This window comes from Spea bombifrons, chromosome 7 (assembly GCF_027358695.1).
Source record: "Spea bombifrons isolate aSpeBom1 chromosome 7, aSpeBom1.2.pri, whole genome shotgun sequence".
Lineage (NCBI taxonomy): Eukaryota > Metazoa > Chordata > Amphibia > Anura > Pelobatidae > Spea > Spea bombifrons.
Genome location: NC_071093.1, coordinates 2,056,878 through 2,072,080, shown reverse-complemented (window position 1 = coordinate 2,072,080; position 15,203 = coordinate 2,056,878). Strand labels below are relative to the sequence as shown.

At 44.6% G+C, this 15,203-nt stretch overlaps 1 protein-coding gene across 9 annotated transcripts in view; it reads left to right on the top strand.

The window, feature by feature from the left end:
- Positions 1-15,203, top strand: part of BIN1 (bridging integrator 1) — a 36,748-nt gene that overhangs the window by 10,681 nt on the left and 10,864 nt on the right. For 7 of the 9 annotated variants that reach the window (XM_053470712.1, XM_053470711.1, XM_053470710.1 and 4 more), the window contains exons 2-10: positions 5,454-5,534; positions 8,509-8,563; positions 9,021-9,115; positions 9,612-9,707; positions 9,856-9,963; positions 11,641-11,733; positions 13,302-13,387; positions 13,563-13,638; positions 14,606-14,700. In XM_053470712.1, coding sequence (XP_053326687.1) covers positions 5,454-5,534; positions 8,509-8,563; positions 9,021-9,115; positions 9,612-9,707; positions 9,856-9,963; positions 11,641-11,733; positions 13,302-13,387; positions 13,563-13,638; positions 14,606-14,700 — 785 coding nt within the window. The remainder of the gene's footprint in view (positions 1-5,453; positions 5,535-8,508; positions 8,564-9,020; positions 9,116-9,611; positions 9,708-9,855; positions 9,964-11,640; positions 11,734-13,301; positions 13,388-13,562; positions 13,639-14,605; positions 14,701-15,203) is intronic. The other 2 variants (XM_053470714.1, XM_053470713.1) reach the window with 1 other exon arrangement.

Here is a 15,203-nt window from a genome sequence, read left to right as displayed (position 1 = left end):
ACGCTCCGAGCGGAAATCGTCGGCAGCTGCTGGGAAACGCTATCCGTTATGTGCGGAATTCGGTGGAAAAACCCCAATCTGCCATAAATTCTTATAGTTTTTGGGGTAAAACCTCTTTAGGAACCGGTAATCTGCAGCCGGGAAACCTCTAGGACTCCGGCTTCCTGGCTGTGGCCCTCGAGAGGCTCCCGGAACGTCCGCGAGGATCCGGAGAGCCAGAGGGGCCGCGCCGTGGCCCCCCTCTATGTGATCCTCGGCAGGAGCAGCTCGGCCCAGGCCGGGTCTTCCGGGAAGTTTATTTTATGGCATCCCGTCGGCTGATAAATGTTCCGCTTTCGTTTGTTTTATTCGGGTCAGAAAACTCCTTTCAATCAGCAGAGCTTTATGTTTGTAGCGCCATCATATTCCGCAGCGCTGTACAATGAGTAAGCAGTGGTTATGTTGGCCCGCTCTCCTCCCCTGATGCCCCTCTTTCCCCCTGATGCCCCCTCTCTCCTCCCCCGATGCCCCTCTTTTCTAGGAGGTCAGAATGTTTGCTGGGTATGAGGGGATCGCTGGGTTCTACAGCCCTAAAAGCCCCGATAATGTGTATAGAAACAGCAGGGAACGGGTTAATAAATGAAACGGGGTAAATAAACCCCATTATTCGTCCTCGCGTATAATACTGAAACACGTGTAAGCGTGTAATGCGTGGGGCACCGGAGCCGGGCAGGAAGATGCGCTTATCGCTTATCCATTTTATCCATTCGCCATGGAAACGGGCTATTTATAGCACATCACACACAGGATGCGTGTAAACCCTGGGGTTGCACGCTGCAGCTTCTGCTGTTGTTTTTTTGTTGCTGGTGAGGCAACCAAATAAACTATCCAATCCCATTATATTACCCTCTACCGCTTCTGCTGGGAGGCAGATCACCCTCTCTCAGTGTAAATGTATATTCTTCAACCGGCTTCAGTGGAAACCTCTTTAACCCATCGGGTGCCAGAGAAAGTGGAGATGAATTGCAGGACATAAAATCTCCGGTTCTTCGTGGCGAGTGAAGCACGGAACGAAAGCGATGGCAACAAATGACTCCTCGGCAATCAGCGAGGGAAGTTTGAGGTTAAATCCCCGATCGCCCTGCGCGTTGCGCTCGTCTGTGGCTGAAACAGCTGTTTTTCTCCAAGGAGTCTGATATCCGGCCAGGTCCGCGGCGCTTGTTGTTTTTTAGTGTAAAAAGGTGCATTTTTCGAGCTTTTCTGGCAGCAGACGTTTATTTTTTTTAATTTAATTCATTGTCGCCAATTCGGGGCTCTGGAACTCGGCTGTTTTTTTTATATTGTTTTTAATAATATTAAAAAAACGTCACACAAAATCCCCCCTGCCCCCCCCGCAAGCTGTGTTCAGGGGCCCCTCCCTGCGCATGTATCCTGTTTTACATCTAAATCCCTAAAATCCCTGATAATGGGCATAGAAACAGCCGGAAACGGCTTTATAAATTAAACGGGGTAAATAAAACACATTATTTTGTTTGGATAGAAATCTCCGGAAAGGCCGGTGAGTCTGCATAAAAACTTCATGATGCAGCGAGTATAATTTTAGACATTATGTGTCATGCTCGAGGATTATTCCTCCCCGTTGCGTCATCTCTTCGCTTTGGTTCAGGCAGGGGGAAGAGAAGGAAGAGAACTTCAGGATGGGAAATGGATCGGATCATACCGGCCCTGCCACGGGCTGCCACCGGCCGCAGCTTCCATCACCTGAACTTAAACAACCAAATACCTCCAGAAAAAATAATCACGATTGACAAAATGAGTGAATTTTGTTATTCTGAGCACTAATATTATTATTTATTATTATTATTATTATTATTATTATTATGACACATTTTATATAAATTATTATTTATTTTTATTATTATTTAAAACCTGGACGATTCCAGACGTAGGACGGCTAAACCTTCCGTTTCCTAGCAACAGATTTAATATTTTTTGTTAAAACCGACTCCAAAAAAAAATGAATATTCCGATATATATATATCTCCGACCTTTCTTTGGGAGATGATGTCGCAGTTTGTGTTATATTAACCCCGTCCAGACCCGATGAATCAAGCTGTGGTTCTATAATGAGTGTAAGGGTGTGCGTGCGCGGCTTGATATTTTTAATGGGGAGGGATAACGAAAAAGGGGATTTTTTTTTTTTCTTTTTTTAGGTATGACTCTCAGCTGAGATAACGGCAGATAGAGAATCGAGAAGGGCTCTTAGCTCCGGAGCGTGACGATGGCACCAGCTGCCGTGTAACCGTACCCCCCGCTGAGTGATGTGCTGTATCTGCGGGGTATTTGGGGGTAGATAATGAAGTGCGTGGATTATTAGAATTTCTATTCTGGCTTCCATGTGGACTCTCGATGCTCAAATCATTTGACGCTGATCTTCGGGGACATTCACCCCTCTAATGGCGGGCAAAAAAAAAAATATCAAAGTATTTTTTTGGCAAAAGTTTGGTTATGGGGCTAACGTTTATTGTTAACTTCCCCCTTTATCGAGCGACGTCCCCCGGCTGTGCCCGGATCCGTATATTCAGGGCGACGCGATGCGTCCTTAGACTCGGTCTGTGATATTTGGGTCGCTTTTGCGAAACGCGTCGGTTTATCAGAGCGCGTCCGGGAAACGCCGGCTTTCGTGAGTTTTGGTTCCCGTCTTGGGCTGGAGGAATTTTTGAAGAAGTGAGAATGAAAATACCCGATTCGTGTTCTTTGTAGTGATGATGATGATGATGATTAACCCCGTGAGTCGTGGAGAGGAGGTCTGCTGTTGGGTTCAGACTCGAGATCGCTCGTCGGGAGAGCCGGGCAAAAAGTTTAGCTCCTACTTTGTGGGGACATTTTTTTTTTGGGGGGGGCAGAGTCTCCGCAGTCATTTGCGCCACTTGCGTTGTGACATTTTGGTCACGTGACCCTTGTGTTATGTCACGTGACCCTTGTGTTATGTCACGTGACCCTTGTGTTATGTCACAACGCATGCCGTGTTTCAGGAAAAGTCGCTTTCGCGTTTCTCTTTACTTTTGCTGGTTTTACCGCAAAAAAGGGGAAGAAATCGTAACTTCTGCAGGAGCCAAATTTCGGTTGACCCGTCTCGACCGGTCGGCGCACCCCGGAACCTTCTAGTGGATTTAACTCCACTTACTGCACACACATCCCCTCCCCCTGCTTGGTAATGAGGTGGTGTTCTCCGGCTCGCACGCCGCGTGAATAATTAAAGATCACTAGAATAGGATGGCAGAACGCGGCGGGGAGAGCCGAGGTCACCGGTTAACTCATCCTCGCTCTGTCCCGCAATCGGCTGAATTTTACCCCAATCTCAGGGTCTTGGGGCAAAGGGGCAGATTCTCGGGGTCACATGGTCTGGATCCGACTCCTTCCTATTCTCTTCTGATTTAATGATATCTGAGGGTCCTGATTGGTTCTTTTCTCCATGCTATCTCACAGCTGGAATCCCTGCTTGAATACAGGTGACTCCATTCAGAATATCTTTACCTCCTGACCCGTCATGGTTTCCCTAAAGACCATTATTAGAATAATTTGGTTGGTTCCCTTAACGATCCGCTGGAGTAGAACCTTTGTGATGGGTTATTTAAGGGTTAATTCTTAGAAAATGTAGAAATTGTTGAAGAAACATAAAACTCAGAAATAATATTCAGCAAAGCCCTGAATGGCAGCCGGCAGGCGGGTGTTGTGTATTTATTAATCGGTGACTCTTGGAAAGCGTTTTATTGGAGCCGTTTTATTGGAGGCGAGAACTCGACAAGCAAAGTAATTTCAAGTAGGAGGCGAGATAAACCGAGAGCGACGCTTACTTATCGGGAGTTTGTCATCAACCAGCCCGGATTCGGGACGTCGCCATTGAGGCTGGTGTCAGAGCGGGGAGGGGGGGGTTACTTTTAAAAGATTAAAAGGGGATCATTCACCAATTTTCCACTTTTTATTCCTAATATTAAAAAAAAAAAAAAAAATCTCATGAAAGTCTATGGAGGAACTGACTTCATTAGCATTGCCATAAAGCATCAGCTCAGTGTGGTGTCTGCGCCGGGAAAGTCACCCAAAATATCACATGGGGGTTATTACTGTATACAGCGCCGGGGGTTATATTACTGTATACAGCGCTGGGGGGTTATACTACTGTATACAGCACTGGGGGTTATATTACTGTATACAGCGCTGGGGGGTTATATTACTGTATACAGCGCTGGGGGGTTATATTACTGTATACAGCACTGGGGGTTATATTACTGTATACAGCGCTGGGGGGTTATATTACTTTATACAGCGCTGGGGGGTTATGTTACTGTATACAGCGCTGGGGGTTATATTACTGTATACAGCGCTGGGGAGTTATATTACTGTATACAGCGCTGGGGGTTATATTACTGTATACAGCGCTGGGGGTTATATTACTGTATACAGCGCTGGGGGTTATATTACTGTATACAGCGCTGGGGGTTATATTACTGTATACAGCGCTGGGGGTTATATTACTGTATACAGCGCTGGGGGTTATATTACTGTATACAGCACTGGGGGTTATATTACTGTATACAGCGCTGGGGGTTATATTACTGTATACAGCGCTGGGGAGTTATATTACTGTATACAGCGCTGGGGGGTTATATTACTGTATACAGCGCTGGGGGTTATATTACTGTATACAGCGCTGGGGGGTTATATTACTTTATACAGCGCTGGGGGGTTATGTTACTGTATACAGCGCTGGGGGGTTATATTACTGTATACAGCGCTGGGGAGTTATATTACTGTATACAGCGCTGGGGGTTATATTACTGTATACAGCGCTGGGGTTATATTACTGTATACAGCGCTGGGGGTTATATTACTGTATACAGCGCTGGGGGTTATATTACTGTATACAGCGCTGGGGGTTATATTACTGTATACAGCGCTGGGGGTTATATTACTGTATACAGCACTGGGGGTTATATTACTGTATACAGCGCTGGGGGTTATATTACTGTATACAGCGCTGGGGAGTTATATTACTGTATACAGTGCTGGGGCTTATATTACTGTATACAGCGCTGGGGGGTTATATTACTGTATACAGCGCTGGGGGGTTATATTACTGTATACAGCGCTGGGGGGTTATATTACTGTATACAGCGAGGGGGGGTTATATTTCTGTATACAGTGCTGGGGGGTTATATTACTGTATACAGCACTGGGGGGGTTATATTACTGTATACAGCGCTGGGGGGTTATATTACTGTATACAGCGAGGGGGGTTATATTACTGTATACAGCACTGGGGGGGTTATATTACTGTATACAGCGCCGGGGGGGGGTTATATTACTGTATACAGCGCCGGGGGGCAGAATAATATGTCTGGATCACCTGATATTCTGATGCGTTTATTCTGTAATAAATTAGTAACTTCATTTTTGATGTTTTTTTTTGGCAGGTTCTCCAGAAACTTGGAAAAGCCGACGAAACAAAAGACGAGCAGTTCGAACAATGTGTGCAAAACTTCAGCAAGCAGCTGGTAAGTCCGGCGTCCGGCCCTCCGCTTCCCTCCCGCTACTGAAATGGCTTTATATCGGCTGTAGGTGGAAAAATCCTCAAAAATGGGTTTTTACTTAATTTTTATTGTTTTTTTTTTTAAAATTTATTAGGACTGTCTGCCCCATAGAGCTTACAATTTGTTGTTGTTGTTATTATTATTATTATTTATTAATGGTTTCTGCGTGCAGATTTAAGTGTTTTTTATTCTGATTGCACAATCGCCCCCGAAAAACCCTGCCGGGTTGTCACGCTCTTTTAATTATAAGTATCTGCGGATGTTTGTGCAGCGATCAGAAGGACATCTCTTGAGTAATTTTAACGTTTTAACTCTTGGTGTACTGGTGGTAAATGTAAGAATTGTAATAAATGATAGTAATTAATAATAATAATAATAAAAAAAAAATATATTTAAAAAAATCACATGCCCTCTGCTCCTGCATTCCAAAAAAACCCCAAACAAAATAAAACCACAGAGTGCTTCAGCTTTTTTACATTAAAAATTTCAGGGTAAAAGAGTAGAAATAGAATACATTTCATGGGGGAAAAAAAGACCCTAAACGGATTAAAAAAACAACAAAAAAAACCATATTTTAACCCTTATACGGGATGTTTAAAATATTTCACTGCTGTACGGGGCAGACCTCGCTGTATTTATTAAAAATGAAAAAAAAGGCAAATCTTAATCTTACCCTAATTAAGTCAAGAAACATGGAACCTGCCGGCAGATCGGCCCCATCCGGCCCCCGTCTAGTCCCCCGTTTCTCCTGCTGTAAAGACTCAAACCTTAATCAGTCGTTGGTCTCGTCTTAGATTCAGGAGCCGTATGTCTATCCCATGCATGTTTAATACCCTCACTGTATTACCCTCTACCACCTCTGCTGGGAGACTGTTCCATTTATCTGTCCCCCATTCAGTAAGGGGAAAAGTATAAACCCCAGGTAGAAAGTTGAGGCCTAAGCTGTACTTGAGCTATTTTCTTGGTTTTCAAGCGATTGCGAATTACACATTGAGACGGGTAATCGGGCTGTGCGTCCGACCAGAACATAACATTCCCCGGACAGCAGGAACGAAAACACGCAACTCATCAAAAACACCCAAATCCCTGACTTCACCATTTCAGGGAGAAAATGAGGATAACATCTGGAAGGATAATCATCAAAAAATCCAAACTGAAAAAAATAACGATGTGAAACGAGGACTTAAAAAACCGCGGCTGCAACAATAGAGATAGAAACAAAATACAACGAAAGCAACGATGACACAAATCGAAACTTTAACTCCCGCGTTACCAGCGGAAAAACTTTCTAGCGATAAACGCGTGACTATTGTAGCTGGAAACGGCTGATTTTTAATGGAATCTCTTCATAGGCGTTCAGAGACCCTTTATCACTCCCATCACTCCTGTGTTCCAATGGCCCTTTATCACTCCCATCACTCCTGTGTCCCAATGGCCCTTTATCACTCTCATCACTCCTGTGTTCCAATGGCCCTTTATCACTCCCATCACTCCTGTGTTCCAATGGCCCTTTATGACTCCCATCACTCCTGGGTTCCAATGGCCCTTTATCACTCCCATCACTCCTGTGTGCCAGTGGCCCTTTATCACTCCTATCACTCCTGTGCTCCAATGGCCCTTAATCACTCCCATCACTCCTGTGTTCCAATGGCCCTTAATCACTCCCATCACTCCTGTGCTCCAATGGCCCTTAATCACTCCCATCACTCCTGTGCTCCAATGGCATGTTGTGTTCCAAGTTTAAGTTTTAAAGGATAATTGATGGTTTTGTAATTATGTTACAGCCAGAAATTACCTTGTTTTTCATGAAAGCAGCGGAGTGACCCCAAACTTTTGAACTGCCGTGTATCTGATACACAGTCTAGAACGCATACAAATGGTTAATATGTCTGAAAACATCACATTCTGCAAAGAGCTGTTTAAAAAAAAAAAACAAAACTCATTTTTAATCTATCGGTGATAAAAAAAAAAAAATAGAAAATATGAGGTTAAGCATTTTTTCCCCTAAATAATTTTTCCGGTGGGGTTAGAAGCGGTGCTTGACTCGTAGCCCTGGGTGTAACGGCAGGACTGGCAGCCAAACATCCCACAGACTGCGAACAGGGCTGGGAGAATCGGTGGCCCTGGAGAATTAGATAGAAAACCAACGATTTCTTATAGAAACAGTTTAACCGCTTTGCTGCCGAGGACTTTCTCACAAATATAATATTCCTGCCCCGGTACCCTGAAGGGTCAAACGTAATTATATATATATACACTGTCAGGGTTTGCCATCTAGTCGCCCGTTTCTGCTGCTGTAACGACTCAAACCTTAATCAGTCGTTGGTCTCGTCTTAGATTCAGGAGCCGTATGTCTATCCCATGCATGTCTAATCCCCTCACTGTATTACCCTCTACCACCTCTGCTGGGAGGCTGTTCCACTTATCTACCACCCTCTCAGTAAAGTAATAGAACCATTGGAGGACCAAGTGATGAGGAGTAAGGGATTTTACGAGAGTCTGGATCTTGCAGAGATTAACCAGAAGGCAGGCAGATATTTTAGGAGCGCTAATCCCAACCAAGGAGATTATTCTGGTGGATTTGAAAGGTGATCGTTGGGCTGTGCATCCCGATAAGAGGTGGTTGTACTACCCCACGGGTCACTTCTAAACTGTTCTGTACTGCCTGGGAATCATGGGAGTGTTAGTCCAACGAGAGAGAAGGAGCTACCCCGACGTTGGCAATAATACATTTTTTTTGCATGTCCTGTATATCAAAGGGTTAAATGCATGCAGCCAGGGGGGGGGGGCTTCGTTCCATGCGCGCCGTACGGAGGCCGTCAGCCCTGAAAAGCTATAATAAGAGCATTTTAAACAAAGAAGGGGGCATGGCGGAGGATCTGCGATCCATCAGCTTTCATCTAACAGATAATCTGCTTTCTCCTTGAAATGATTACAGACAGAGGGATCCAAGCTGCAGAAGGATCTGAGGACCTATCTGGCTTCTGTAAAGGGTAAGACACCTTCCCAAAAAAGGCTCCCTAACTAACGAAGTCTCCCGGATCCACGATACGCTCACTGGGGTGGATTAACATTCCATCTAAAAAATATATTTGACCTATACATCTACTAGTGGTGGGTCCAGCAAAATGCATTGATCAAAGTGCTACTCCTTAAACCTTATCCTCTGTTCTGGGGAGAAAAAGACCAAATTTAGGCATCTTTTGTATGGGTTTGGGGAGGAGAAGGGAGACAAGAAGTAGTTTGGATAATGCTGGCTCTGCCACGGGCTGCCACCGATCTCTGCTTTCACGAAGGTCAACTTTTTAAACTAAATATCTCCATAACAATCACACAGATTGACAAATAAAAAGCTGCGAGACGCTTTGTTAAACCCATTTGGTAACCGCTGTGATTGTTCCCCTTTTTTATAAATAACAACGTTCCACTTTTCTCTCTTTCTCCGTCCAGCTATGCATGAAGCCTCCAAGAAGCTCACGGAGTGTTTGCAGGAAATCTACGAGCCGGACTGGCCGGGCAGAGAGGAAACAAACAGAATCGCAGAGGTGAGACAGCCCCAGAATGGAAAGGAGAGGGGGAAAAAAAGGAGAGGAGAGGGGGAAAAAGGAGAGGAGGGGGGGGAGAGGAGAGGGGGGAAAAAAAGGAGAGGAGAGGGGGGGAGGAGAGGAGAGGGGGGAAAAAAGGAGAGGAGAGGGGGGGAGGAGAGGGGAAAAAGGAGAGGAGAGGAAAAAAAAGGAGAGGAGAGGAAAGAAAAAAAGAGGAGATTAATATTAGGATAAAGAAAGGACAGAATAGAGAGAATTGGTAGTAACTTAGTAGTATCTTAGAGCAGATAAATGTCGTGTTTGCCAGAACTTCTCTGTATGGAGGATTCTCTGCAGGAAACGAGAACGTCCAGGAGATGATTCTATAGAATCTTGTGGTTCATAAATTTAAGCAAATTCTGAAACCGGGACTAATAACGAGACAAACGAGAATGAAGCCAATTGTTGCCGATCTAGAATAAAAGCCACGTCATTAAAACCCAAATCTTCTCTCCAGAACAATGACCTCCTGTGGACGGATTACCACCAGAAGCTGGTTGACCAGGCTCTCCTCACCATGGACACCTACCTCGGACAGTTCCCCGACATCAAGGTATTTTAGGGGTTTAAGTAATATAAATATTTGAAATAAAGCATAATATAGAATGTTGGCTTTACCGATGATTCGAATGTTTCCTACGCCGCTCGTAAATGTTTATTAAACGGCGGTTTTACTTAAATTCTCTTCCTGTATCTCGCAGTCTCGCATCGCTAAACGGGGAAGAAAGCTGGTGGATTATGACAGCGCCCGACACCACTTTGAATCCCTACAGAATGCAAAAAAGAAGGACGAAACCAAGATCGCCAAGGTATGGTGGGCCGTGTCACGCGCCGGGTGTGTTTCGGCCGGCCCTGAGCGGGATTTTACGTCCCGTGGTCAAGTCAGATAAATGTCTTTGTGTCGTCATGGACAGGATTTCCTTGGACAGGATTGTGACCATAAACATATATGTCCTACCGACCCTGACGGAGGTGGGAAACCTGCCACTCCACACTGGCGCCTATAAATAACCCCACCTGCTTTATAAGCTACGTAAAGACGTCATTAACGAGCCATATATGTGATCGATGTATCGGCCAAATCGTTGGAGGATTCTGACAATTTCAACTCGCTGCTCCGAGTACCGTTTCTCATTTAGTTATTAATCCCCTTTATTTATTTCCAATTTTATAATGGCGTATAGGGGGCTGGGTAAGAAGTGCCATTGAGTTGTTGCTTATCCCCCCTCCCTCCCCCATCCACTATACAGATAACTCCAAGGAAGCAAGATTGTTTTGTTTAATACAGAGATCAGGGGTGAGTCTAGGGTTAGTGGCACCTAATTGTAGTATTTCCCCCCTCAGTAACTAGGACACAGAGCAACATGCAAACTCACACTAACACCCACACACTCACTCTAACACCATATGCTTACACACCCTATCACCATACTCTCCCTTGCACCACTGCTTCTAGGCTCACCCCTGACACTCTGACACCGTACACTGACACTCCCACACTAACACCGTACACTGACACACACCCACACTAACACCGTACACTGACACACACTCTAACACCGTACACTGACACACACCCACTCTAACACCATACACTGACACACCCACTCTAACACCGTACACTGACACACACTCTAACACCGTACACTGACACACACCCACTCTAACACCGTACACTGACACACACTCTAACACCGTACACTGACACACACCCACTCTAACACCGTACACTGACACACACTCTAACACCGTACACTGACACACCCACACTAACACCGTACACTGACACACCCACTCTGACACCGTACACTGACACTCCTACACTAACACCGTACACTGACACACCCACTCTAACACCGTACAGTTGCAATAAAAGTTACTTGGAGGCAAATTTTAGTCCAGTTCAGAGTTGCAGAGTATCTTTTATTTCCTACGTTTACAATTAGGCGACACTGTTACATTTTGGTAGAGGAACAAGTTAGACTTTGATGACAAAAAAAGGTATTTTATTGCTTCCAGGAAAAAAAAAAGTGTCTAAAGAAATAGGCTACACTTCAGCGCTTCAAAGAGTAGAGATCTAGAGATCCACGCGCAGCATTTTCTGCATATAATAAATGCCAACCCTTCCGGCTCTGTAATGGTTGACGGGTGAATGATTTGTTCTCTGTCTACGGGTAGCATGCCAGTCTGTAATACTTGGCGCGAGTGCCAATTACTCCGATCCTCGTCTTTTCCAATTACGCAATATGCCGATGTTTTTTGAGCTGTGACTAATTCTTGTCGTTGATCTCTGCAGCTGATTACTGATTATGATCTTGTCATCGCCAATGGTCCGTTCTATGTGGAAAGCTAATTGCTGTTCTCCCGGCATGCTTCGAAGGACGGCATAACCCCGAGCGCCCCCTTCACCAGCCGATATTAAAACCAAATCTCTTTCTTTCCTTTCTTCTCTCTGTTCTTTTTTTTTTACCTGGAAATGCTCGCAGCCCGTGTCGTTGCTTGAGAAGGCTGCCCCCCAGTGGTGCCAGGGGAAAATACAAGCCCACCTGGTTGCCCAAACTAACCTGCTCCGAAACCAGGTGACCCTGGCTGAGCCCTAACCGTGCATGCGCTTCCGGCTTGAATCTTTGTGTCGGCGCAGCCTTCAGTCTCTGCGGTCAGAGTGACTCTAAAGTTTTAGTACTTTCATAAATAGATTGGAGGGAAACGGATCATCCAAAGTAACAAATTGTCAGGATTCCAAGCCATTAAAAATGCACCTCAAGGGGTGTGTGTGGGGGGGGGTGCAATTGCCCATTGGGGGGGCTTTTATTTTAACATTGTATCCCATTACTAGAAGCCATTTTTTCTGTATTATAACTAAAGTGTCTACAGTAGCAAGGGTTTAATGCAGCGTTTGCACCATGTCTGGATCCTTTCCATGCTCCGGCTATGGGGTCCCTGTTCTTTGTAGCCCCCTTTCAATGGCTTTATGTTTTGGCCCAGGGCTAGAGGATGCCAGCCCGCCCTTGACATCAACAAGTTCTGTTTCGGCCCTCGTTAGGTGTCCTTGTTGTCCGATATAAATAGCCGCAGGGAGGACGGTCCGTTCCCCGCCTCGGGAATTCTTCCCTGTTTCCCACGAGTAGTCGGCGTCCTCCTCGGCTCCCAGGCGTCGCTGCCAGCGGAATTTCAAGAAGGAGGCTGTGGAATTTCCATCCAATAAAGAGTTACTGAGATATTTAACGCCCCGAATATTTTCCCGAATCCTACATTTTACAGCCCGTTTCTCCTCCCAGAGGCCACGTGGCCGCCGACCACCGACCTGCGAGACTGAAGGCTGCGAATGTGTCTGACTAACCTAACTGTATATCTAACATAAATGTATACTCAATGTGTGATTGACAGACCCAAACGTTGCGCAAAAGTTGCTGTTTTTTTTTAGAATTTTCGACAATATCGAAGCTATTCCGTGAAACCGTTTCCATGGCGACTGCATCACTTTTATGCATTATCATATACTAACCAATCATATATTCCAAAAGTGCCAGACTAATACAAATCACACATTTTCAGAACGTTTGATAACCGTTCTGGGTAGGTTGAAAAATACTCTTTAGAATATCAGGAAATATGAATTTTGAAACCAACAAGGAATTTCGTTTCCTGCCCTTTAGGTTCGGATGAAATTCGGAGAGCTTTTTGCACCAGGAAACGAAATTCTTTGTCACTCCCCCCCATTCATTCTCTCGCACTCTCATTCACTCATCTGTCTTCGTCCGCTTCTCCCCGCGTCGTCTTGTTTCATCGGCTTCTCCACGGGAACGGGAGAGAGGCCGGCCCCCGTGACTCTGTTCTTTTGATTAGGCCAGAATAATGGAGACAGATTCATGGAGAAAGGGAAACGTTTTCTGCACCTCCCTTTCTTCCCAAATCGGTTTGCATTAGAGAGTGAGTGTGAGTGAAAGAAAGGAAAATTCTGGGCTCTCTGCTTCGTTTTTTGTTTGTCTCATTGGGGTCCCTCCTCGTTTTCGGGCGAATCCAAATACACAAGTCTACTGCCTAGAAGAATGTCTTTGTTGTGTTCCTAGCCGTGTAATAAGCGTGTTCTTACACATACTCCTTATACGCTGTGCCGAAATGTCACGTGTTCCCTATCTCTGCTCAGGCCGAGGAAGAGCTCATCAAAGCCCAGAAAGTGTTTGAGGAGATGAACGTGGATCTGCAGGAAGAGCTGCCCTCCTTATGGAACAGGTAGATCATCCCTCCCAAGTGCCCGTGTTCATTTTGTCCAGTCCCTCTGTTCCGCAGACACCCTTGTCATGTTTACGAGGATTACGAGTGTTGGTTAGCGGCTCCTGAGGTCGTTGATCGATATCGAGACCGGGTTTGATGGGAATTAACGAATAATATTTCTTGTGTTTTGTAGCCGTGTTGGTTTCTATGTCAACACATTCCAGAGCATTGCGGGGCTTGAAGAAAACTTCCACAAAGAAATGGGGAAGGTAAGACGCGGATAGACGCGGTGTTTACTTTACGCATCAACACGAGGATTTTTGTGTCTTTTTTTCATTTTTGGTTCGTTACTTTTTAGACAAATCTGACACAATTCTGTGATTTTATTTTATCTTTTAATCACTTACTCTCTCATTTATCTCTCGGTTTACATTCTCCTTCTCCCCTTCTCCCCTTCTCCCCTTCTTCACTTTTCCTTTGCCCCTTCTCCCCTTCTTCACTTCTCCTTCTCCCCTTCACTTTTCCATCTCCCCTTCTTCACTTTTCCTTCTCTCCTTCTTCACTTTTCAACGTTAGTTTGAAGAATTGGACACTAAGCTGACTTTCCCCTCTCTCGATTTGTATAATTTTTTTAAGACAAAAAGGAAATCGGAATTTCTAAAAATTCTAAAACATTTTCAGAGGTTTCTGAGCTTTTTTAATTTTTTTTTTTGCATAAACAGTTTTTTTGCGCACTTCCTAGCATTTACACACCAGTTCCTAAAAAGAGCCTCATAATTCATAACTTCTCCTTTTTGTTAATAAAGTATAACTTTACCCCAAATCTATTCATGAACATCTTTGACATGCACATTGAATGTGTTGAACTTCCCGTGTTTATTGTTAGAATTTGATTGTCTGAGGAACCTTTACCTCCCACATGAAATTAGAGATATTATTTTTTTTTTCTTGTAGTCATAGAAACTACAAAAAAAAAAAACACAAAACAAATTTTGGGCCAAGTAGAAAACTCCCAAAATAATTTCACAATGATTGTGTGTCGTCGGGGTGTGGGCTCTTCCTGATTATTGCAGAATTTGTTCTGTAGGACGGCTTTATGTAACAAATATCTTATTTCTGAGATAATTCGATCTCACAGCCTCTAATTAAATGTAGCAGAGATGCTGAAAGTTCAGTTTTTTTGACCTTTTTTGACCTTTTTTGACCTTTTTTTTTTAAATAATAATAATTTTGCAGCTGCATCAAAACCTTAATGATGTGATGGTGACTCTGGAACAGCAACAAGGAAAACAGTCATCAAACGCCTTCACGCCAGTGAAAGCTCAGCCAAGGTGAGAGTTGGGGGCATCTCCACGGGGTTCGCGGACCCCCCCATTACTGCCGCGTCCTGTCTGTTTACAACCTGTATGTGTTACTAGCCAACTTTTGTAATAAGTGTAGCCAAAGCCCCATATCTGTTGCCCCCCCCCCCCCGGCCGGCCGGCCTTGGCCATGACGTTTTTCGGCAACCCACAAAGGTCCTTCTGCGTTAAATGGGCCAACTAAAGGATCTTGGTCCTTCAGAAACTTCTGGATCATTTAGGAGTTCTGGTGGCACTCGGATGTATAAAACTTACTGAAACTCAACCAGCTGGTCGCCGACCAAACTCTTCGGTTGCTATTGTATTTAAGGGGTTAAATCTGATTTTCTCTTTTTAAATATCTTTAATGTCACCACCAAGAAGAGCTGTCCTCGGGGGCCACTGTGGCCTTTAAAATGCAGGTTTTTTTTCCCTACGCATCTCCCTGCTGACAAATAAGAACTTTAGTTATTTAGTATTTTTGGTATACAGCG